General features: G+C 43.3%; 2 protein-coding genes across 6 annotated transcripts; one reads left to right on the forward strand and one right to left on the reverse strand.

The window, feature by feature from the left end:
- Positions 1–853: 853 nt before the first annotated feature.
- Positions 854–10609, forward strand: brpf3b (bromodomain and PHD finger containing, 3b). 2 transcript variants are annotated; one of them, XM_062426814.1, is made up of 13 exons: positions 854–1366; positions 2320–3878; positions 4089–4245; positions 4425–4556; positions 5106–5234; positions 5540–5852; positions 6532–6816; positions 7509–8111; positions 8696–8777; positions 8860–8948; positions 9107–9201; positions 9343–9497; positions 9808–10609. In XM_062426814.1, exons 2-13 carry the CDS (start codon positions 2344–2346, stop codon positions 9989–9991), a joined length of 3759 nt encoding a protein of 1252 aa, XP_062282798.1. In that variant the 5' UTR covers positions 854–1366; positions 2320–2343; the 3' UTR covers positions 9992–10609. The 2 variants fall into 2 exon arrangements, with proteins under 2 accessions (XP_062282798.1, XP_062282799.1); XM_062426815.1 differs by having other exon boundaries at positions 8863–8948.
- Positions 10610–10812: 203 nt separating this feature from the next.
- nr1h5 (nuclear receptor subfamily 1, group H, member 5) lies at positions 10813–23977 on the reverse strand. Of its 4 annotated transcripts, none has more exons than XM_062426823.1 (11): positions 23882–23977; positions 20091–20226; positions 15062–15460; positions 14829–14969; positions 14616–14740; positions 14301–14399; positions 14122–14218; positions 12921–13037; positions 12714–12803; positions 12408–12521; positions 10816–11999 (listed from the first exon to the last, which is right to left on the reverse strand). In XM_062426823.1, exons 2-11 carry the CDS (start codon positions 20185–20187, stop codon positions 11797–11799), a joined length of 1482 nt encoding a protein of 493 aa, XP_062282807.1. In that variant the 5' UTR covers positions 20188–20226; positions 23882–23977; the 3' UTR covers positions 10816–11796. The 4 variants fall into 4 exon arrangements, with proteins under 4 accessions (XP_062282808.1, XP_062282807.1, XP_062282806.1 ...); XM_062426822.1 differs by having other exon boundaries at positions 20091–20230; XM_062426824.1 differs by lacking the exons at positions 20091–20226; positions 23882–23977 and adding an exon at positions 17295–18950 and having other exon boundaries at positions 10813–11999.
- Between the last annotated feature and the right edge of the window lie 938 nt (positions 23978–24915).

The following is a 24915-nucleotide window of genomic DNA, read 5'->3' on the forward strand; positions in this document are numbered from 1 at the left end:
CATGTGTGCACAAATGTTTTGTGTATGCTACTCTGGATGACAGGACAGGTGTCGGGTTTCCTAAAAGTTACACTCCAGATAAAGCAACTTTAGAAGGATCACACTGTTACTTCAGATCAATACAGACTGGTGATCTGTCGCTGACCCCGGTAAGAAGCTTGCGCGCGAAAATCATGGCCTGGTGATGTCAGAGGGCGGGCTAAACTTGTATCAACCTGCTCTCGTGAAGGTAGCCGAAATCAGCATGAAAGCGGAAATGAGACATTTTTGCTCACAAAATAAAGGTTCAGGACAAAGGAATCGACGTAATAACATCAAATATCCTTGAACAAAAATCCTGTCAAAGCAGGCATTAGTAAGACAATACGCAGGAGAAAATACTACATAAAATCTGTAATAAAAACACTAAGTGAAAATATATTGAATATGGGTGCAGTCAATTACAACAGGCAAGCCTCTGAATAAGAATATCTGAATTTTTCAACCCCCAAATACCTGCCCTCTTGAAAAAAATATATTGTCATGCACTCAATGGTAATATAATGTTGTTAAAGGGACTTATTGGCATTAAAATTAATGATAATAAAACAACTCGATATAATTAATTTGTACCGGTTTCACACTAAATATAATCATTCTGTATACAGCATATGACCCTTCTGCTCTTCCCCCCCCCCCCCCCCCCCCCCACACACACACACACACACACACAAGTGTATCTAGTTTCAACCCACATTTTTTATTTAAATGTTTTATATTTTCGTATAGTATTGTTCATGCTTTTAATGTGCTTAGATTATTGTGGTTCTGTTGCTTCACCGGTCTGTACTGTCCCCATGTCGTATCGTGTACTTTTACTATCACTCATCTTGCACTCAATTTAAATGAATAAATTAAAACATATATTAATAATAAATAATTACGAGCTATCAATAATGACTTTTTTTTTTTTAAAAGTCCTACCCGGAAGTCCCGTGCTTTTACTTTTGCTAGTATCGATGTAGCAACTCTGGATTCCAAATAGCTAGCTAGCTAGCCAGAGGAGGCTAGTATTTCTCCTCCTCCTTCACAAAACTGGCTCGTCAATAAACATTTTCTCAGCATATTCATGTAAATATACCACTTGTGTTCTCAGGAAACCTATGGGGCGAACTGTTTGCCTCGTAAACTCCGTGTTGTGAGGAAACGGAAGCGTTAAGTTTGTAGACAGCGGAATATACCGGCAGCAAACTGCAGCTGGCTAACGGCAGCTATTAGCTCCGAGAGTACTGCAAGTAAAAGGCTGCTGGCCAGGCAACCATTACTGAAGAAGCGGCTCCACACCGCCGGCTGTCGAGCTACTTGTGTCAACCAGTTGCCATAATAGGTAAGACGGTGTTATGTACTGCCTCTTTATTATACACCAATTCTGAACTTTAACTCTTGTTTCAGACAGCAAAGGTTTAACTTATTATGTGCCTTGTCAACGTTAAAAAATGCCAGCTAACGTAAGTCTTGCCCATATTTCAAAGTTAGCAGGCTAGCTCTGCCAATACTGCGCCTTTCTGATCGCGACTTAACGATTGACAACGATTAACCCCTCCCTCGAAATGTCAATGCTACAATTAAAATATTTAAACCGTATAACATATTTTAACAGTGTTTTTAAAACTGTAAATATGGCTGACATTTTACTCCTGTAATAAAGGACACTGATCTGTTCAGGCTGTGGTATTCTTGAAGCTGATTGGCTCCGGCGTGGATCAGTCAAACTTTCCTGAACGCTGATTGGTTGGTGCCCGTTGTGTTGTGGCTAGACCTGATAGTAGTTGCCAACAGTTTATTAGATAAAGTCGAGAATAATCTAACTCACAGATATAGCACAGAGTTTCACTATAAATGAAAAGTGTGTTACAAATAAAATGTATTAGTTTATTATTATAAGTCTTTTACTGGCCTAAGTTGACAACTGGTCGTCTGTCAGTACATTGTCTTGTGCATTTAGCTACTTAAATTGAGTTTAGCGAGTTGAACTGTGTGAAGGAATGTTTACACTGCAGGTGCCATGGCCACAGCTCTGCCCAATAGGAAAATTGCAATCAATCATACTTTATATGTATAGCACCTTTACAGTTGGTGCAGTTCAAATGTATACAAATTATATTTAATAAAAAACAAAAATAGATTAAAAAGCCATGATAACAAAATAGAGCAATGTCCCATGTAAATGTATAAAATATGCTGCTAGTGTTCTTAGCCGCATTATTCCAAGGAGCAGTATTTATTTTCTGACACCACACAGTTTTTATCATATTATTCTGTTTCCTCTTAAACCAACAGGAGGGAAAGTGTGATTGGTGGCCTATGAGGAAGCCACGTCGAAAAGGCCAGGTGGCCGTAGGAGGTGGAGCAGATGTCAAGAAGTCCAATGGGACAGTTGGCGGGCGCGGGGGAGCCCGCCATCGATCCCCATCCCCTTATAGCCTCAAAGCATCTCCAAGCAGAGAAACCCTCACCTACGCCCAGGCCCAGAAGGTGGTGGAAGTGGAGCTGGAGGGTAGGCTTCACCGCATTTCTATTCTGGAGCCCTTGGAGGTCATTACTGAAGATGAGATGATGGCCCAGGACATTAGTGAGTGTAACAGCAACAAGGAGAACAGTGAGCAGTCACCTCCCACCAGCAGTGCCCAAACAGTCCGCAAACCCGTCACACCCCGAGGTCGCAGGAAAGACTCCAAATGTTCCTCTGTCAAGTCGACACCATCCTCCAAGAACCTCTGCCCGACTCCTCATCCTCCAACACCTGAAAAGTTAAATACGTTGCATCATCACCACGTGCCCCTCCCTGAACCTAAGTTTCGTGTGCTGGAGACCTTCACACCTGTCGAGGCTCCTCCTCTGCCTACAGCATATTACCGATTTATTGAGCGCTCACAAGAGGAGCAGGAAACAGAGGCGGAATATGACATGGACGAAGAGGACGTTGCCTGGCTGGATATGGTCAATTCTGGCCGGACGTCAGAGGGTTACTCAGCTGTCTCGTCAGACACCTTTGAGCTGCTGGTCGACCGCCTGGAGGAGGAGGCGTACCGTGAAGCCCGCAGCCGAGCACCCTCTCAGAGCTCTATTGACGACGATGCCTTCTGCTGCGTGTGCCTGGATGACGAGTGCCTCAACAGCAACGTCATCCTCTTTTGTGACTCCTGCAACCTGGCAGTACACCAGGAGTGCTACGGAGTACCCTACATCCCAGAGGGCCAGTGGCTGTGCCGCTGCTGCCTCCAGTCGCCTCAGAAACCTGTTGACTGTGTTCTATGTCCGAACCGAGGCGGCGCCTTTAAGCAAACGAGCGATGGACGCTGGGCACATGTGGTCTGTGCCATCTGGATCCCAGAGGTCTGCTTTGCCAACACAGTGTTTCTCGAACCAGTGGAAGGGGTCAGTAACATTCCCCCAGCACGCTGGAAACTGACGTGCTACCTGTGCAAGCAGAAGGGCCGTGGTGCATCTATTCAGTGCCACAAAGCCAACTGTTACACTGCGTTTCACGTCACATGTGCTCAGCGTGCTGGTCTGTTTATGAAGATCGATCCAGTGCGAGAGACTAATGTCAACGGGACCACTTTCTCTGTGAAGAAGACCGCATTCTGTGAGGCTCATTCGCCTCCAGGCCAAGAGGCCGTCTCAGACGAAGAGAGTGAAGGACGAGTGGTGGGCAGCAGAGGGAGGGCTAGTAGAGGACGGAGTGCCTACACAGATGGTCCCGCAACACCGAAAAAAGGCAGAAAGTCTGACGATGATGCCAAGACGGATAAAAAGAAAGGGAAGAAGAGCACAGAGTCAACTGCACAGAACACTGCTTCGCCACAAGTGATAGTGCCTCAAATACCCACGAGCAGGTTAGATTTCCCTTTTGAAAATATTTCTTTCTCTTTTTTTGTGCCAAATGTTTTGACCAAGATGATTACTTCAAATCTTCAGCACACCCAGTGAAGGCCAGCTTGGTCAAAACGTTGTCCAAAAAAGCATTTTGATGAAGCAAGCATGTTGTCGTTTTTACTTAACTGAAGTTATTTATTTACCAACCTGCATCTTTCCCTGTTGTACAGGCTGAATATCATCTGCAAAGGAATCATCTTCCAAAGGAAAAACCAGTTCATGCAGAGACTGCATAACTTCTGGTTACTGAAACGTCAGTCGAGAAATGGCGTGCCGCTGGTTCGGCGTTTGCACTCTAACGTCCAAACCCAAAGGAATCCTGAACAGGTCAGTGCAGGAAACAGAACCACATCATAAAGTGTCTTTGAACACTGATAACATTTTGTATTCAATGTTTCATTTGGCCATTATCATACATAAGTTGCTAAAATGAATGGATTCCTTTTAGATACGTTTCTGATACAGTGTTAATGCTGTGAGGCACTAAAACATGTTGTTCTTTGTAGCCTGAGGTGGATGAAAAGGTTTCTGCAGCAAGAGAAGCACTGAGGTACTGGCAGAAGCTTCGGCACGACCTTGAAAAAGCCAGACTGCTGGTGGAGCTCATCCGCAAGAGGGAGAAACTCAAACGAGAAGAGGTAACAGACACAGACGAAATTCACATGTTCCCAGGCCAGAACACTAACAGCACCTCATACACAAGCTTATCAATTCACCATGAAGTTTTTCACAGCAGAAGCATTCAATATATAGAACACAGTATTTCAAAACATAATTAAATGTTGAAACTGTCAGTACATGGAAAATTTGGGTACTTACCAGTTTCACATGTTGTGTTACGCACTGTCCTCCAGTGAACTCTGAAGTTCTGAGAAGTCTGGATGGTTTCACTTTTTATAGCCTGTCCTATAGAGGGTATGTGCTGATGTCGCTTCTTCATGTGATACTATCCTCTCACCACCACAGAGCAGCAAAACAAGCAAAGTTTGAATCTGTCCAGATGAGGACATAAATCGATATCCTTATTATCTGTTGTGATCTTTGTAGAAATATTTAGAATTTGTCACATTTCATTCAGGAAACCATTAGCTTACATTACACACTCACTCAGTCTTCTCTCTAACCTTCACCAGTCTTTTCCTGAATTCTTTTGCACATATCACATGTGTGTCTTTTGACAACTGCAGGTCAAAGTTCATCAGGCCGCTCTGGAGATGCAGTTGACCCCCATGTTGGTGCTACTCCGCTCCACCCTGGACCAACTACAGGAGAAGGACACAGCCCAGATATTTGCAGAGCCAGTCGACGTCAAGGAGGTCAGACATGTCACTGTTATAACACTGGCAGGTTGTAATGCACAGGGTTTAACCTTAAAGACAGTATAGTATAGTATAGTATATTTTAATAATTACAATGTGTGAAATGAAAATGTGTCACTGTAATGTGAGAGGTGTTGCTCATAGTGACAAACCTACTGAGAATCATTACCCGATTCTTCAGCTCGCTGCAGCTTTACTGAGAGTTTCAGCTCATTGTGTTGCTGTCAAGTTGTAACTTTTCAGTCCCTGCAGAAAGTCAAGCAGAGCAGCACTTGACTCTTGGACTTGTGTCTTGTCCCCAGGTCCCCGACTACCTGGAGTTCATCAGCCAGCCCATGGACTTTTCCACTATGCGCTCCAAGCTGGAAAATCACGCATACCGCTCAGTGGCTGACCTGGAGGCCGACTTTAACCTGATGGTGTCCAACTGCCTTCTCTACAACAACAAGGACACAGTCTTCCACCGGGCGGCACTGCGTCTTCGAGACCTCGGAGGAGCCATATTGCGCCACGCCCAGCGACAAGCCACCAACACCGGCCTGGAATTGGACACGGGCATGCACATCCTAGAATCACCACAGAAACGAGACTTTTACAGCTGCTCGTGGGATGATGGTAAGTCACAAATCTAAACACTGTATGTGTTTAGTATTTTAGATAGGGGTCTATATGAAACCTCCTCATATGATTCAATACACATTTAGATACAGTTAGAAACATGTTTTTATCCCCATAGTGCACCGCAACTAAAAATGTATTGGATATTATTAAAATTGAGTACAGTTCAGATTCTCTCTCTCTCTCTCTCTCTCTCTCTCTCTCTCTCTCTCTCTCTCTCTCTCTCTCTCTCTCTCTCTCTCTCTCTCTCTCTCTCACTGTCTCTGTCTCTGTCTCTCTGTGTGTTTGGCATTTTCAACCCTATAAGTGATTTTCTCTGGTCTGAATCAGTGGATGAATTGGCTGCCTTTTTCTTGGTTTGGTTTCTTTTCACAGTAAAATATGCAAGCAAACCAAAAAAGTAAACATAAACTCCACTCATTGATGAGATGTATTTATCAAAAAAAGGTCCACCAAAGAAAAAAGCAGTGTCGCTGCAGTGTTGTTTAAAGTAGTTACAGTATATTGTATCTGTGCGGTATTGTTCATAGCCAGCTGGTTGGTTATGGATATTGTTGCTGGGTTAAAAATCTCAGCCAATCAGCTTCAGTTTGAAGATGTCTGTATTAAACTCATTGGGCCTCGAAAATGCATGCCAGGTTCAGCAGTAGGCTAACTCCTTGCTGTCCCTTTGCAGTTGACAGTGTACTGGATCCAAACAACCGGCTTCATATGTCTGTGGATGAGCAGCTGAAGGAGCTACTGGACAAGTTGGACTTTGTCACCTCCATGCGCTGCAGCTGCGCCAGGACTCGTCGCATCCGCCTGCTTCGTCGCGAAATCAACAGCATCCGCTACAGGCAGGGCCCCCGCCACAGCCTCCACAACGGACATCTGAAAGAAGAGGACGAAGATGACGATGACGAGGAAGACGACGACAAAGACGTCAAGGTGGACAACGGACTTTCGTCTTCAGACAAAGGTGTGTGATGAAAAGCACACACTACAGTATCAAACAGTATGAAATTGCCAATGCATGTACCTTTTTTTAAAAGCCACTTTTTTTCAATGAGACCAGTTGTGAACATGAGCTAACGGAACATTGTCCTCAGGTAATTGAGCCAGGGTCCCCCCCACGCACCAACCCCAACCACCCCACTGTCTCCAGTCTAGTAAGTAGGGGCCCACAGAGTCTCGTTAGCCATGGCTGCCTCACAACTCCTCTCTCCAAGTGCACTCTATGTCTGCACCTCTTCTATACATCACTCTCATGGACTCACCACTCTCCATTGGCCATGTACAGTCATGCCATATCATCCCACTTCTGACTACAGGCTAGTCCAGTCAAACAGTCTCTTGCTACTGTAGGAGGGCAGCAGAACACCTGTGATTTGTGTCATAAAATTCTGCCCTGTTACCATGTTGCTGGTGTTCAGTTGTGAGAGCAAAGTTACTTCTTCACTCGTCTTGATACGGTGTTCCATACCCACAGAGTACCTCAACTCCCTCTGGGCTGTGGTTAGACTGTTAGAATGAACTGTGTATCATTATGAAGGGACACCATTTTCCCGTGTGAATACTGCACCACCACATCACACTACATACTAAATGGACGTTCATTTCAAATAAACACTGAGCCAAATTTAATTTAATTTTTCTCCTCTCGTCTTCTAGAAGACCTCAAATCCACTTCGCCCCCGACACTGGAACCTACAGGGCCGGATCCTCCTCCACGACAGGGGGACGCACCTCTGGAGCCTCCCACCCTGCGGCCAATCACAGGGGAGCCCCAGTCCCCCAACTGGCCCTGCAAACGCCTAAAGATGGATGAAGACCCTTCGGACAGCACCACAGAGAACATTAATTGCACTAAAGCGCAGGAGCGGCAGGCGTCACAGCCTCCCAGTTTGCACAGTGAAGGGCAGGCGGTGCCTAACGGCCTGCCAGAACCCAGCACCCCCACACGGCCCACCACTGGGGGCGTTGGACGACGAACCTCCGTATTATTCAAGAAGGCAAAAAATGGAGCCAAGCTGTTCAGAGAGAGAGACAATATTTTGCCGAATGGAAAGGGACCGCAGGACGAGAATACAAGCACCACCCCCACAGCACCCAACTCCACAGCCAGCACCCCATCCTCAACGCCTTTGTCCACTTCATCCAAGACCCCACAGAAAAGCCCAGGACCCCCCACGCTCAATGAACCATGGACCCCCAATCGAAACGCAGGCTCAGACGGAGAGCTGGAGAAGACACCAAATCATACACTGGAAAGTGGTGAGAAGCTTTAATTAGAAATAATGACATTAGACACTTCATCACCTCAAGGTCTTCCTCTCAGGGGGGTGTTTGAGAAGCAGCTAGATGTCTTTGTTATTCACCACCGGTATGTCTCCACAGCCAAGTTACAATTAATAAATGTCAGACATACAATTAATAAATGTCAGACAGAAAAAACTTGTGGAGGGTAATTATGAGTGCAGATACAGATGTTATAGTTTGTCTTTGACAAATGTTAAAATTGAGCTATTCTTGTTTCTTGTTTGATTCCTTCATCATCTTCTTCTTACTCTACTGTTGTATAGCAATAATAAATCCTGTAAGCTCTTTCTTGTAATGAGGAAACGACTTGTGGTAGCTGATCACAGCATCTCTAACCAACAAAACCAGACAAATCCATTACTGTAACACCACAAAAGCTATTTCATCTACCCATGCACCATCCCACCACCCCCACTTATCTGTGATTACTGTGTGCTGCATTGATTGTTGTTTTCATCATGACTGAAATGAGGACTTCTTTTCTGTCTAGTTGTTATTTCAGTACCCCCCGAGCTAAGATTTCTTTCATTTGCTTTCAGGACTGACCAATGGCTTCAACAAGCACAAAGACGGCGGGTCCGACTCTGAGTACAGCCCTTGCCCAGTCCTCCGCAAAGAAATGTAAGACACAGTGTGTCTGTTATCTTATCAGGTTTAAGTATTGATTGACTTGACACTGACTGTATAATGTGCCGTCTTACAGCAGCTCCCCACCCAAACGAAGCCTCGGCAAACCAGCTCTTTCCAAAGTTCCCTTCCCAGAGATAGTCAACGGAGACTCAGATTACACCGGTATCTTTCTTTTTCGTCTCTCTCCCTCTTTCTGTTTTTTGCAAGTCCAACTGAACTGTTGATTGACTGTTGGCCAATGTAAACACTTTTTAAACTGTATTTTCAGTTTCCTGGTAGCTGAGGATGCATACCAATGAGTATTTCCTGTTGTTTTTCAGGCAACTGCAGCCAAACGTCAGATGATGAGACAGAGCTGGAGCCGCTAGAACTGGTGTGGGCCAAGTGTCGGGGATATCCCTCCTATCCTGCTCTGGTAATCCATTATTCTTTCTAAATACCCGAGTGTGATGAGCTCCAGTTCATGTATAACCAACACTAGAAGCAGCCACAGATCAGAGGCTCTCTGGGATCATAGAAGATCTTGTATGGCTGACATTTGTTTGTTTTGTTTCAGATCATCGACCCAGAGATGCCAGAAGAGGGTCTGCTGCACAACGGGGTGCCCATCCCCGTCCCACCCAAAGAAGTCCTCTGTCTAGGGGAGCAGAGGCAGGAGGATACCAACGAGAAGCTCTACTTGGTGCTCTTCTTTGACAACAAGCGGACGTGGTGAGTGATACTCAAATATAATGCCTCCTGTTACAGTGAGGTCAGAGGTTACAGAGCAGGTGTTTGATTAAAGACAGTCCAGGAGAGTGTTAACAACTGGCCCATCTGCTGCCCCAAAAGACATAAAATATTTCACTACTGTTGTTATTATGATATTTAAACGGAAAACTTTTTTTTTAATCAGTAAAAATAGTTATTAGTTATGCGTTTACATATGTAGGACTAAATAAAAGAGGGTCAAAGCAGTGAACGTGGTCATGTCATCATTCTTGTTCCAAAGCTCTGACAGTCCTGGTTTTCTTTGATGCAGGCAGTGGCTCCCACGAGACAAGGTGACACCGTTGGGTGTAGACGACACGGCGGACAAGCTGCGCATAATGGAGGGCCGCAAATCCAGCATCCGCAAGTCTGTCCAGGTGGCGTACGACCGCGCCATCATGCACCAGAGCAGAGTCAGCCACAGCCACGGCTTTGTGGCCTCAAACTACCTGTAGGGGGCGGCAGAGAACCCCTCGTGCACCCACAGTTCAGCCACTATGCATTTCTCTTTGGTCTTAAAGCAGCAGGCAGGCTGAGTCCTACTGCCAGCTGAGTTTGTATTCACACTGTGGTCTGGAGAGGCTGCTGTGGACTGCAGTTCATTACCAAACCACTAGTGTTGGACGCACAGAGCAGTGGTGTTTTGCCTTCCTGTCCTTGTAGTGGATGTGGAGCTCCAGATGTGAATGAAGTTACCCTTAGGTTCCACGTTGCTGCAGTCAGTAAGCGTTAATTCCCTGTTGAGGGGTTTCTCGAGGTATCCGCTTACTCTCCACCTGGATGTGTTTTAAAGCTGTGTGTCTGGATCAAATGTAAAAGAATTCCCCTCTATTTTCTATAATGCTACTGCCAAGGAATCAAATTGTCAGAAAAGAGATTTGACATATTTATATAAAACGCAGAAGACGTATGAATGGATCACTGCCATCTTTTATACAATAGCTTTTTACATTTTAATCTTTTACAAAGACACTTGTATATTATAAAGGCACACTTTGTGTACATATGTATGTGTATTATCAAACCCAATTTAATTTAATTTAATGTTGCTGTTTAAAAATGCGTATTTCAATCAACCCACAGGGGGCGAACTGAGGCTGTGTATATTTGTGGAGATGAAATAATTCCTGACTTGCTGCAGTGAACTTAGCTTGTCTTTGTATTTGATGTATTTTCATTGTGGTGTGTGTGAGTGCGTGCGTGCGTGCCTGTGTGTGTGTGTGTGTGTGTGTGTGTGTGTGCGCGTGTACATTCAGAGCATACAACACAATGAGCCGTTGTTCTTTATATTGAATTCTCTTTTTGATACAGAGAGAAATAATTTATTTATGGAAGACAGAACTATAGAAATAAAGCTATATTGGTTAAAGGCGAGAATGAAATCTTATTTAAAACAAACAGAGTGAGGTTTTAAAAACATGCAGCCAACATTTTAACAGATGAATTCACATTTCGGTTAATATTCGATGATTTTACTCAAGACCAACCCCCATCATTCACCGCTGACCACCCCAGAAGATTTTATTTATTGTTGAGAGTGCTGCAGAGCCCCATTTTATCAGATGGAAAAATACACCTTTATAAGCTTGTACTACCTGAATATTTTACCTACTCACCAAATACTTTGTCTCAACCAGTATTTCCTCATTTTGGGAAATAAATGCTCTATTAAAAGTCTTTTGGAATACTTCACTGTAGTTTTGCGTTTGTTTGTTTTTTCAATGAAAGGTGAGTTTAGTTCTCATCATTTTAATAATTATCACTTGAAAAATATGAGATGCTTAAGAGCAAGGAATGGCCATGTGTCTGTATGGATTACAGTAAGAACATTCTTTTCCACTGATGAACTCCAGTTAAGTAAAGGATTCATTTTCATTTTACTTTAAAAATTCTCGGCGTAGTGAAAAGCACTGGAAGTGTAAATGTTAGCTGTATACAACAGGTATAAAAAGATGTATGCATTTTTCTTTGCTCAAACTGCAGCAGTCAACACATTTCAGTCCCATAAAGAAGCTAAAATGCAGCAATGACTGCAGAACTGAACTCAGCTGAGAAAATAGAAGATTTGTGTGTCAGCTTTGCAACAACATGACTGTTAATTCAACAGTCTGATAATTATCAGGTAAAAAAAGAAAACTGCATTTCCAAATGTTACATTCTTCAACACAGTGTTTGTACAATCATGCAGGGCCACGTAGTCCTGAAACTGAAGTTAAAACATGGAGCTCTCCAGAGATGACAACAATGCTTTACATCTCCATCAGTGTCCAGACTGCTGTCTTGTCAAAAGGAGGTAGTTGTGACGAAGGGTCCGTAGCTCCGTCAGTCTGCCCAACAGACGGCCAAACCGCTGTGGCCCCCCTCGTGCAGCTCCGGCCTGGGACCCACACATCCTAGACAGCAGGTCTAGGATCAGTTCCTGCATTTTCTCGACACAACTGGCCGCCAGCAAGGACGCCCGGTCTGCAGGATGAAGACACAGAGCGACAGGTTTACATCAATAAAACATGGGTGAGGCATGTTTCTCTGAGTTTATTTCACCTTGAGAAACAGCTACAGTGGGAAGAAGACACACAGGAAATCTATGAGAGGCCTAAATCTGATTAGATTCCAGTTTTTCTCAGCTTCAGTCTAAATATACGAGTGTCAGAATCAACAGTCAGTTTAAACCTTGATAAAGTCTGTTGACAAACTCTTTCAGACAGACTGAGTGAATCAATTTTGAGGTGTCATTTTACTATCACAACCTGCTAAGGAACTCCAGATAGGTTTGTAACGATCATTTACAGGTGAAAAGAGCATTTCCAGGTCGTCACCTGATAACTGATTGAATTATTTCAAAGCAGAGAGAGCACAGATTCCTGGTCTGACCTGAGCAGAGCAGAGCTGTGGCGGTGAGCAGGGTGTATTCAGCCTCCGTCACCTGCAGCGCTGCTGTGCTCTGGAAGAAGTTGAGCACCGGTGTGAGGAGATCCTCACTGCTTCCTGTTTACACGAGTAAATGGGAAATGCCTGTTATATAAAATGACTCACAACTAAGATATTTTCCGTGTGTGTGTGTGTGTGTGTGTGTGTGTGTGTGTGTGTGTGTGTGTGTGTGTGTGTGTGTGTGTGTGTGTGTGTGTGTGTGTGTGTGTGTGTGTGTGTGTGTGTGTGTGTGTGTGTGTGTGGACTCACCTGAATTGACCAACGTCCTGCTGTGGAGGTTTTCCTTTGACTCAACATTTCTCAGCCAGTTGTGTGTTGACATACTGAAAAGCTGCAAGACTAATAACAAAGAAAATGTTTTTTTTCATTTAACATCAGTCTGAACTTGAATACAAGTCTCAAACTCATAAATCTAGATTTTTTTGTGATGTGACTGTCTCGGGTTAGTTTACTCACCTGGACTGGGGCTTGTTGGGTTGTTGGAGAACTGCTGAGCTGAGAGCAAGAACATGACTTCCAATGAAGAGACAGACAACAGAGAGCTCTGGTCTGGAAAGTCCAGGAGATCAAAACCTGTGTGGAGAACATCATTATTTTAAGTATGCATGTTTAATGTTTTCAGGATATCCTAAGAATTCAATATTGGCAGAATTGTTTTTTAGACGGCGGGCTGCAGTTTACTGTTTTTGCCATGTGTATATTTGGAAACCGAAAGGACAAGGTTTTTATTTATGTTTTATTATCACATGTCATGTCATGTCATACTATATGGAATGAACCATTTTATTTAGTATCTGCTTTCACACTGACCAATTATTTCACCAGTTTTTGCTGTTTATTTTAATTCTTGTCAACAAATCCCCTGAAAAGAACAAAATCATGTATTAAATAAATCAAGTATTGCCTGTGTTGCCAAAGCCTGACACAGCTTATTCCTGTGAGCCACTGTCGTCCAAAAGCTATTAAAAACAAATCAAGTCACACTGTTGCACTGTGTTCCTTCATTATGATGAACACAGTCACTGTAGTTGATTTGGAGCCAATCCAACATTACGCTGGCCTGCTGCTATAAACACTCACTAGAGAACCAAATCCACGGGTGAAAATAGTCTCTGACAAACACACTATTTTCTCCTGTTTGTGTAACGTTTGCTACAAACTGCAGTAAGCCGCTGGGAAATTATAGGGAATTTATGCTGCAGGAATTTTCAAGTAGCTTAGGGTTGATTTAATTGGCATTATTGGTTTTAAAATCCTCTTACAGAGCAGTTTAAAGGTTCACTGGTCATTATCAAGAGTCTACAGCCATGCTGGCAGCACTATAAAGCTGCCCAGTGGTCCTTTGAGCTAAACAATGCTAACATGATGATGTTAAACAGGATTAACTCGTTCACTATCTTAGTTAACAAAGCAAACATGAATTAATTTGCACTAAACACTAGTACAGATGATGTTGAATAGTTTTGCAGGTACAAACTGAAGTACTAAATAAATTAAAATGTTGACTTGATGAAAAGTTAAAGTTTCATAGAAATCCATTCAAATGTTGAAGAGGAACGAAAATGTTTGTCGTTTTATTTGATACTGTATTTTTTTTCTCACATTCACACAGCAGATGATAGATTTTGAGGTTTTTTAACATTCTTGTCCATCTTACCTGGCACTGTCCTGGCAAACTGCAGCAGTCTTTGCAGATGAGGTGAGACGACATTAGACAGGCCCTCCCCTTCGTCTGCACACGGCCACTCAAACAACTGAGCACATACACACAAGAATCCATGAGGACGGCGTGAAAACACAGTTTGTTAGGTTAACTTTTTTCACACTGAGACCTACCCTGCAGTGGCTGCTCTCCTGCGCTCTGTACAGTCGATGGGCCTCCACCATCCTGTCTATGATGTACTTCTGCTCTCGGGTTAAACTGACAGATGAAGCCTGGTGCAGATTGAAGGCAACAAAAATCAGAACTATGATGTTTAAACTACTCCTGAAGTCTTATACAGTTTTGCTGTTCGACTCCCAACAACCAATAAAAGAACCATCACTTCTTCTGCATCATTCAAACCAACCAATCATCACCCCTCTAAAAACACTTCCATTCACTCAGGCAATCGTCCAATCAGCCACAGACTGTTTCCTGCCTTCCTTTACCTGTCCAGGTAGCCTGCTGGTAGAGCTGACCCTCCTGCTGTCTGTGCTGTCCTCTTCCTCCGGTCCTCTGCCTTTACCTCCTTTCCTCAGTCGTTTGGACTGGCACTGCACCTCCGTCAGAAGGCCTGGAGAGACAAAATGAGAATTTCAGACTCAAAAAACAAAACAAAAAGCATATTGTTCAACGTGATGTTAAGCATTTTAAGTAAATACACTCGGCCAGCATTCCCACGGCGCGGCACTTCCTCAGCCGGCAGTCTTGGCACTTCCTCCTCATGTACATGTCCATCTCACAGCCTCCGCCGGTCTTACAGTGATACACAGCTTTTTTTGTCACGCTACGCCTGAAGAAACCTGCAGCATCCAGGTAAAGAGGAAGAAAAGAAGAAAATGAACAACTGCAGAACATCTGAGAGGAGAAGAAAACAAAAAAAAAAGACAATTACCTTTGCATCCCTCGCAGGTCAGAGCATTGTAGTGATACCCTGATGCTTTATCTCCACACACCACACACAGCTCATCCTGACCTCTGCTCTTCCCTCCCGGACCCACTCGCGACCTCCGCCCCACAGGAATCCCCGCCACTCCGAGCCCCTGGGCGAGGGCTCCGCAGTGCGGGTCGGGGCCGGGTTCGCAGGGCGCCTCCAGGCAGTGAGGGCTGTAGTGGTACGAAGGATGGCAGGGCTGCGAAGAGGAAGAGGAGGAGGAGGGGGAAGGGGTGGAGGAGGACGGTGAGCCGTAGAGGGAGAAGGGCAGGTTGGAAGGGCTGTACTGTTGCTGGTTGTAAGGGAGCAGCTGGAGGTCAGGGTCCTGTAGGGGGTAGCCCAGAGGGTCAGCCAGCATGTCTGAAATATAAAAGGACAGATAAAAACTTTTTACATCATTTTTTTTGGGTCATTTCTGTTTATGTTTGTGCATCTATAGAAATATTAAGACTTCAATGCAAAAAATGTGTGCTCAGATTTTGGATCAGACTCAGCATTCCTTGACAATAACCCTTAGAAAATGTTCAGTGTAAGAAAAAAAGCTTTGGAGGATGACGCAACAAGAGAGTTGAGGCAGATTTGACATTTAAAGACCACATGAAACAGGACATTTGACCTTTTTAGACAACCGCTACTATCAGGAGAAAAAAGTGCATCTTCTGTGAAGTTCTTATGCTGAACTAGTGTGCATAGCTAAAACTACACTTCTGAGTGATTTCATCTCATCAAAGCATCATCTGACCTGCGTTATTGTCCAAAAACTATTAAAATCACATGACTGAGTCGTGTCAGTGCACTGAGTGACATGTTCAGCCGTTTTCCATGAACTTGGGCATAGTAGTTCATCTTGAATCAAGCATACACACACACACACCGTTTTGTTGCTGTAAATACTCACTGGAGCATCAAATGCATATTAATCCACAGCTGAAAATAGTCCCCAACAAATGTGCTATTTACCTCTATTTGAGTCATGTTGGTTAAAATCAGCTAAAGATTTACATGTTCAGTAGGAACCAATGGGCTTGAAGCTGTGAATCCTGATAGAGTACGGAAGTCAGTAAGTGTTGAGAGACTCATAAACACACTGTTGGGTTTGGTCTTTTCATTGAATTCCTCAACAATACCAAAAGTATAGTCTAACGCCAGCTTTATGCTTTAAGACTGACCTGTGTTGCACCATCCTGAAAATCTGTTTCAAAAGGAGGAAAATCAAACAATAGAATAATGATCTAGCTGTAATAATCCCAAATGATCCTTTAAAGTGTTACTACGACTACGAGCATAACCTTTGTCTTTACAACTTGGTGTATCGCAGCACTCACAGAGAACGACTGCATTAACGAGACCAGAAACGTGAATGAACATTTCAAACAATACTATCGCACTGTTGCGAGTCAAAGAGAATCACAGGAATGTGTTCTTACGTGACTCGTGTGACTTCACTGCTTTAATGGATCTTGGGGGATACAATAAAAAGCTGAGAGTGAGACCCTGTGAACTTGTTTAAAACAGGATGCAGCTGAGAGCTCCCAGTGCCATTTAGGATTTTTCTCTTTTTTTTTTGATCCCCTTATCTGGATGCTTCATTCAGTCTGTAATGGCCTTTCAGTGTTGCGATGGGCTGAAACGTCTTTGAGTGCGGTGCGGCAGCTTGTGTTTTGCAAGTCCAGCCTCCGCTGAGAAAACATGTGTGACCACTGGCGGCCTCGTAAAGTACAGCTGGACCGGCATGACTGGGACCGCTGTGGGATCTGTCATGCACTGATTAAATGGAGAGCCCACCCAACTGAAAGGAAGACATTTGAAGGTTAAAACATAACGCATGAGGACGGACGCCGACAATAACAACAGCCTGTTCATGTGCTGTTGTAAGACGCGGTTGTGCTTTAAAGCTTGGACAGCGTTGTAGCTCTGAGGTTCTTCAGTGATTTGGTGCTTTAAGTTGTTGGGTTGTCAAAAGACACCCCCCCACCTCCACTCAAAAATATGTTTTTCTTCTTGTTCTTACAGTTGGATGTTTGAGCTTCACCGTGCAGAGTTTGACACTAGCAGGCTGTTTTTATATCCATTTAATGAAAGTGGTTTAATCTGTGCTCTTTGAAAATCTGATTTTAAAGAGGCGGGCCAATGAGCAGGATTTGTGACATCACAACTCAGTTTGTAGCCAACTGCGGTCCAATATTCAACTTACACAAGAGTGAAGTGGAAACTTGAAGGCTCCATTGCACAAACACTGACAATGGTTACAGTGAAGCAGGAGACATCTTGTGTCCAGCAATTAAACTTCTGAAATGATACAAATATGCAAAATGATAGATTATGGATATTTAATGAGGCAGAAGGAGTAGATCATATTAAGGATTTGAACGTAGTAATTCTACTTTTCTTGTGGGGCAAAAACACATCAGGCACACAGTATTATTCCAAGCAAAGGATTTGTACATGTCTTAATACATATCTGGAGAGTATCTTTAAGGATTGGTCAAATTCAAAGCAGCAGAGGCAGATATGGGCTAAGCTACAAAACCACGTGTTCCTACAGCAATTTTTTAGTTAGACTCTCTGCAACTGATAAATGACCGCATATTTCAAACTAAATGCAGGCTGTCTGTCATTAAGCCTAAACTGAGATAACCCTGATAATCCTGGGTGGTTTGCTGTACAGGCTTCTCAGGCCCAGCGGACTGAGGAATGAAAGCAAGCACCTCCGTTTGAAGTGACAGTTACAAGCAATTAACGAAATATCACCTGTGTCAGTCAAAAGTAGTCATGTCCTAGTCACATTTTTTTAATCATAATCCTTTACATGTAGTCTAATAGTCTGTTTTTAGTGTGATTTGATATCTTTGTTCATTTTTCCCCAACACAGCTGCACAGCTGCATAATTAGACCACAGTCAGCTTACAATGAAATTAGAAAGGTCATTTAAAAGCAGAGCAGCTCTGCTCCGGCAGGTAAGACACAGAGGTCTTTATTGTGATGGTTATGGTTACCAGTATACTGACCTGGATGTGTAAAATCAGTGGACATCCTGTTCAATAAATCTGGCAAAGACACAACCACAAACCTTCCCATCCTTGAACTGTTCAAACTCCTGAAGCCTCCAACTTTGAACCCCTACTCTCTCTCTTGCTCTCTTGTTGTTGCAGATTTCTCAGATAATATACTTCCTGTGTTCCTCGCTCATCGCCGTTAAAGGACAAAGGAAAATATAAAATGATATGAAAACGCCTACATTTTCAATACTTTTCCTAATACCTACTTACATTTATTTCTTTTTTTTTTGCTTCTATCATAATGATCACATGATGCGCAAGTGCCACTCTCTTATGAGCTTGGAGGAAAATGCTTGACCCTAAACCTGAACTGAACTTCTTCCACATTCACTATTTATCACTCATCCTTCTTCAATCTTGCCAAACTGACCATTCATGATGATAAACAGTCATTAAAAATTGACAAATTTTCGCCACCCAGAATGTGTTAGCATACATGCTTTTGGAGGTTCTGATGAAAAATGATAGCAGATGTTAAAAGCTGTGCTCTGGGTTAGTAAATGTGTGTCATTGGAATCATCAGTTTAAAGGGCACTTATTAACCCTTCCGTTTGTCTCTTCCTTTCTTTCGTTTTCTCTCCAGATGTTTCCTGTCTTTACCAGACTGTGGCGGCGATAGTTGGGGGGGGTCCTTGCTTTCTCAGCATGTGACAGAGCTTTGGTTCACACTGTTTGTAAACCATTTGAACGCTGTCTAAACACTCCTCAGCCTCCCTTCCATCCCACGCACGCTAGGGAGCCAACAACACCAGCAACTAACCCCCCATAGTGTCCTCTCCACCCCCCCACCCCCCCCCACCTCCTCCTAAGGGCAGGAGGGGAGACAACAGGGGGAATTTGTTGATGATACACGTCAGTATAAATAGATCCGCTGATACACACGCAGCTTTCCTACATGCTGTGAACGCAGCGAGCCGGCTGAGCCTCTTCAAGAACTATGTTTTCCATGTTATCGAGTACTCGGAGGCGGTAAATAAACGCTTGGCATTCATTCATCAAATGGGAGAGTGAAGGACGTGAGGTTGCACACATGTGGACTGCAGTCACATCCTCGTTGTGTAACAATAAAATGTAGAAATGACCCACTTACTCAAGTCAACACCGGACCGAATTAACAAATCAGCTTGAAAAAATGCTAATTCATCTCCTAAAAATGTGGAAATTATATAGAAACAAGAGGAGATATGATTTAATTGGAACTGAGGTCAAAGCAGTTTGATAAAGCTGCTACACTGAGTCACTTTAAAGGGTCAGTTAATGCAAATGCACATAGTTTTGATTTTCCATATAGTGAGCCTGTGAACAAGTTTTCATGGGAACAACTTCCACCAAAGAAATAGTATCTAATGTGCCAATCCTAGCACCATAATAAATGTATATTGAGGTGAAAGCAGCAGTCTTACAAGCAGATATATTAACAAACATAGCCAAATTAAACCAAAACTATCTGTATGGGTTGATACCATTTGAGCTAAATGAGAAAATATGCTTGGAATTGTTTGTAATTTGATGAACTATTCCTTTAAAATAGTAGAAAACAAGCAGCTGTCATCTTACTATTGTGCTTTTCAAATGAAATGTCTCATATTCAGTTTTTCCTGCATTTACTTCCTTAAATTGAACTGAAACAAGTGTTGGTTTAAATCTACTTAATGTATTGAACCCACATGTCGACACTTAAGTTAAGACAGAATGTCATGAATCCTCATATCAGTCCATCTTCACTGTTGTATCTATTTTTGTACATATATAAATAATCATTAATGTGTCCATAACAGCACAGCTTTTTTTAGGAAGGACAAGGAAAGAGTGGGGAGAAGGAGAATTAAAAAGTAAAGGCTGATATACACGCAGTAGCAAAAGAAAAAAAAAAAAGAAGGAAAAAAAGGAAGGAGAAAGAAGCTGAAACAGAAGCGTGACTGTGGACTCACCGTAGTACTGGAGCTGCTCTGTGGAGCAGTAACCATCCGCGGCGGAGAGAAACCCCCCTGCTGAAAAGCTCATCTCCAACTCCATCCACTCTCTCATCTGGACAGAAGATCCTCTCTCCAGCTAGTAATACAGGATCTATCTTCACACACACACGCAACGACATAAACACACATACACGCAGATAATTACTCAGAGGATTCACACAGATATGAAGGATCTGGGAAGTTGGGAGACATTCCTCAATCCCCAGGATGCGTCCAGGTCTCTTAGCTGTCCAGGCTGATATTTTTAAAGCAGAGAGGAAGAGTGCAGCTGAGGCTCTTGGTCTGTGGTGGATGATGTGATGGAGGAGGTCTTATCTGTCCCTGGGGGGGGGAATAGACGAAAGGGAGAGCGGGGACACCCAGGAAGGGCAGGGACGGGACTTGGGTCCAAACAGCTGGACCTGGCTGGGACATCACAGATCAGAGGATGGTGGGGACGGAGGGAAAGATGGAGACCTTGTCCCTCACGGGCAGAGCGAGGGAGACTCAACACTTATTGTGTGTGTGTTTATAGATGTGTACGTGTTGAGGTTTGGGCTGGATGGATGAATCCCAGAGTGCAACAGCTGGTCGCGGCAGTGAGACATTCTCAGAATATGATGATTCAAATAAATGAATTCCTAATAAATCATGTTTTTCCATTATTGTTTCATGGACTAAGTGGTGTTTCTGAAGTATTTGAAAACAAACTCTATTACTTTTAATGAATTATTTACTATACTTAATGTGTGTGTGTGTGTGTGTGTGTGTGTGTGTGTGTGTGTGTGTGTGTGTGTGTGTGTGTGTGTGTGTGTGCGTGTGCGTGTGCGTGCGTGTGTTCATGTGCATGTGCGTGTTTGTCCTCCAAACCTTGGGAGTGTGTTTACTCTGCCTTTTGTTTACCACTGTTCTGTTTGTGCTGCAGTTAATATTGGACAGCAGTTAGATTTAAGGGGCTCGGGGACCTCCACCTCCCCCGCAGACGGTTAACCAGGCCGGGCAGAGCGAAGGAGTCAAGCCCTGAACCGCCTGGAGGAGACAGAGGAGTGACCCCAACGCTGGCCTGTATATCTCTCAGCAGGGCCGTTTGACAAGCAGCATGCTTACTAGGATTAACAGCGTCCTCCCACCCGCATATCATCCCTTTCACTGGCTTCGTATGGGAACCGGCACTGACCGGTGGAGAGCAGTAGGTCAGGTAGGAGAGAAGCAAGCTCACCGAAGCTGCAGACCTTCACTGGTGTGATCACGATCGATCACGATGACAAACGGAACAGGAATTTTGGTTGCCGAATGTTACCTGCTTTGTTAACACGTGCGGTCACAGTGCAAAACGACAACACTGCTTAGGGAAAAGCACAAACTAAAAGAGGGCAAATAAGTGTGTCTTGCATGTAGAAAGTACAATCACTTTTGTTGAGATATTGAACGACGAAAACTATTCATTTGCCAGAGTCATTAAAAAAAACTAGGGTAGCTAAAAAAGTCTAAAAGAACAATAAACTGGAATTAAAATTGCAAAATAGGAAAAAGATTAACAGAAAATGAATTATGAGAGACTACAAGCCTGGATTTAAGTTGATGTTATAGAGCATCTCTCACTGTGTGAGGACCTGCAGTGAGTCCAGTCTTAGAATAAACTCTTTCAAGTTGCTATATTAACTCCGTTTGCTGAGCTGCCCACTAGATATGAAATCTGTTAAAGAAATCTGCAACACGGAAAGTGAGTTGTAAGGTCACGAATAGCATTATATGAGCAATAGAGTGTACTTTGACTTTATATTGTCATTCTCTTTCTCCATATTGTAACTCTACTACTGATATTTCTTACTCTGCTTGCTGTCACGAGAGAGGGAATTCTCCTTTGCTTTTTCTCTTTTTTCTCCTGATCAAAATCAAGGTTTAAGGATGGATTGTGTCTGTTGTTCAGAATATAAAGGTCTGTGAGACAAATGTGATTTTGGACTACGGGGGTGTCAGGTAGCATGCCATTACAGTGACGACATCAGGGGGTGCGTGTCATGTAGGTCTGTAAGACTGCAGATAGACCCTTCTCAATTACAACTGTCATTAGGATTCATCATCTGATAACCACGAATGTCAAATCTATCCACTCAGGCATAATCTTTTTGATATTACTAAAACAATGTGCCCTTATTTGGTGGCTTCAATGTGTGGTTTTGTTTCTAGAAAGTTCTTAAAGCAAGTGAACTTGTGTAGTTTTATTTATTGCAGTGCATAAATAATTCATCATCATCTGCGTAATGTGGGGTGTATCATAAACAAAAGCCTCTATTGTTGGTAGTATTTGCAATGGCATGAATCCATTGCTAAAAAGGAGGCGTTCTTAATTAATAACAGCGAGTCACGTCCCAACATACGTGGCAAAACAAGCCATCAGCCTTCCTTCCAAATGTTTCTGACCTCCGATGAATGGTAGGAGATCAGAGAGCAGGCAGCGGCGCTAAGACTGACGCCAAACCATGAGGACAATATCTGAGAGTGTACAAATGTCGCCATGGATCTTCTGGAGGTGACACACTGTTGGACATATTGTTGGATACAGGCCCGACTGTGAGGGCTCACCCCATGGGAGATTAGTGTCACGGAAAAAATGAGGAGAGAAGGGGGGGAGGGGGGGGAGAGTCGATTTGTAGAGCACGTTCACATCTAACATGGTTTGCTCAATTGGACTGAGGAGTATCCTCTCGTTTAGTTTGCTTTCTTTTCTTTAGCTGCGACGAGATATCTGAAAATGTGTACACTAAAAAAAGGAATGTGGTATGATGGGATGAACACGGCAGAGTCCATCATTCCCACGTATCACGAACTTAAACCAAACAGAAACAGGCAACTAAGTCGACTTTTCCTTTATAGTTCTGACCAAAGAAAACAAACTGAAGGCATGTTCAAACATTCAACTCATTAGTCCTGAATCACTCACAGAATAAGCCTGGAGATAAATTCAGCACATCATAAATCCCGTCCAGAACGTCCTCTCCATGTGTCCGGCTCCTCTCTTTATCAGAGAGCTGCTGGCTGGTAGCTGCAGCTCGATAATGGCCTTGACTGTTTACTGATCCGTGCAGGAAACTGACGCTTACATTAAAGTGGCCCCAGGATTCGTGAGTAAAGTCCACAAGCTTATGTCGGAGCATATGTGAGCGAGTGCTGTTGGGGGGGTTATTTGGTTATCACGCCGAGGAATGTAAATTGAGAAATGTCATTGATGTCTAGTTAAAGTATTTGTTTGAAATGATTTTGTTCACTCTGTTGAGGTTATTGTTGAGATTGGAATTTAAATCTGCGTTGTTTGCTCATGTTCTTGTCTGCTCTGCTTCAACAAATCTGTGTATTTCAAATAAAGTACATTCAATTTCTTTACTTACTTATTTCATTATTTTACTTAGTAAAGGTTGGCCTTATAGTTGCGTTAATAGCATTCCTATTGGCTATTAGGTGTTATTCGTTTTACCTCTTTTATTTAAAAAGCTTTAACAGTTTGAGGTTTTTTTAATGCCTTTAGTGTGGTCATGTTGTAAGTTTCTTGTTTTATGGGAGCTCACAAAATAAACTCCTACCAGTGATGTTAAAAAGTCTAAATCTAAAATTAAATATTAAATATCATTTTTTTAAACCCCTGTAGGGAGGACTTACTGGGTCAGAACGCAGTACACAAACCACTGTATCTATAAGTCAAAGATCACTAAACAACATTGTGTTGAGTTATAAAAAATATAACTTGTATGTCTCAGATGAGGACTCACCGCTGATGGTAGGAGTCGTCCTGCCGTGCAGAGCGTCCTGTTGTTCTCTCGCTTTGTCCAACTATCTTACTTTTTGTAATGTTGACTCCAGCCCAGCCTCTATCCTCACACACAGACAGAGTAAACAGAGGCTCTCAAATGAGACAGTTGCTCTTGATGTGTGTGTGTGTGTGTTTGTGTGTGTGTGTGTGTGTGTGTTTAAGCTGGACATGCAGGAACTGTCTATCTGAATCTGACCTGACCAAAGATCTTCTATTCCTGTAAATGTTCTCTTGAAGGAAAAAAAAAAAATCTGTCAGTTATGCAGGGAAATCCTTCCTTGACATTTTATGAAGGAGAATTGGGGAAAGACAAACCTGGGGAGTAACAGCATTAATGGGCAATGTGTGTCTCCATCAATACAGATTTTTTTCCTAATCCATACATTTCCTCCATACGGGGCCTTTTTGGATACAGAGATTTGAACTCAAAACCTCCAAGTCACAAAGGACCCCCCCTCTTTTCCTCCACTTCTTGCAGAAACTGAAATCATCTCATTAAGAAATTCCCAATGTAAAGTGTTTATAAACAGCCTCTTGTTCATCCCTGGTGATGGATGGATGCTTCCTATCACTGGCTCTTCCTGCTAACTCCCCAACCCGCTTAACAATCTTTCTTTCTGCCACTGTTTCACAACTGCACACTGTAGCACTATCCATCCCCCAAGACACACAAACACACACACACACGCTGGACTTTTGGTATTTTTGCATTGACCTATGTTCCTTGGTGGGTGGGCCCTTACTGTTTTGCGTGTGTGGTTGCATTATGTTTAATAGTGAGGGAAAGTGTGTCTGTGTGTGTGTGCGAGGGTGCCACTGGGAGGCCAATGCGAATCTGCTAATGAAGAAAAACAACACGACTGTCGAGGCCTCCCATCAACAGGTCAAATACAGTCGCTGGGGGTTGAGGTGAGTAAAGGCAAACGGTCAGAGGTCAACATCAAGGCCAAGAGGAGGCCTTAACCTCTGCTGGGATGAAAAAAGAGAGAGGTG

The sequence above is a fragment of the Scomber scombrus genome, chromosome 10 (assembly GCF_963691925.1).
Source record: "Scomber scombrus chromosome 10, fScoSco1.1, whole genome shotgun sequence".
Lineage (NCBI taxonomy): Eukaryota > Metazoa > Chordata > Actinopteri > Scombriformes > Scombridae > Scomber > Scomber scombrus.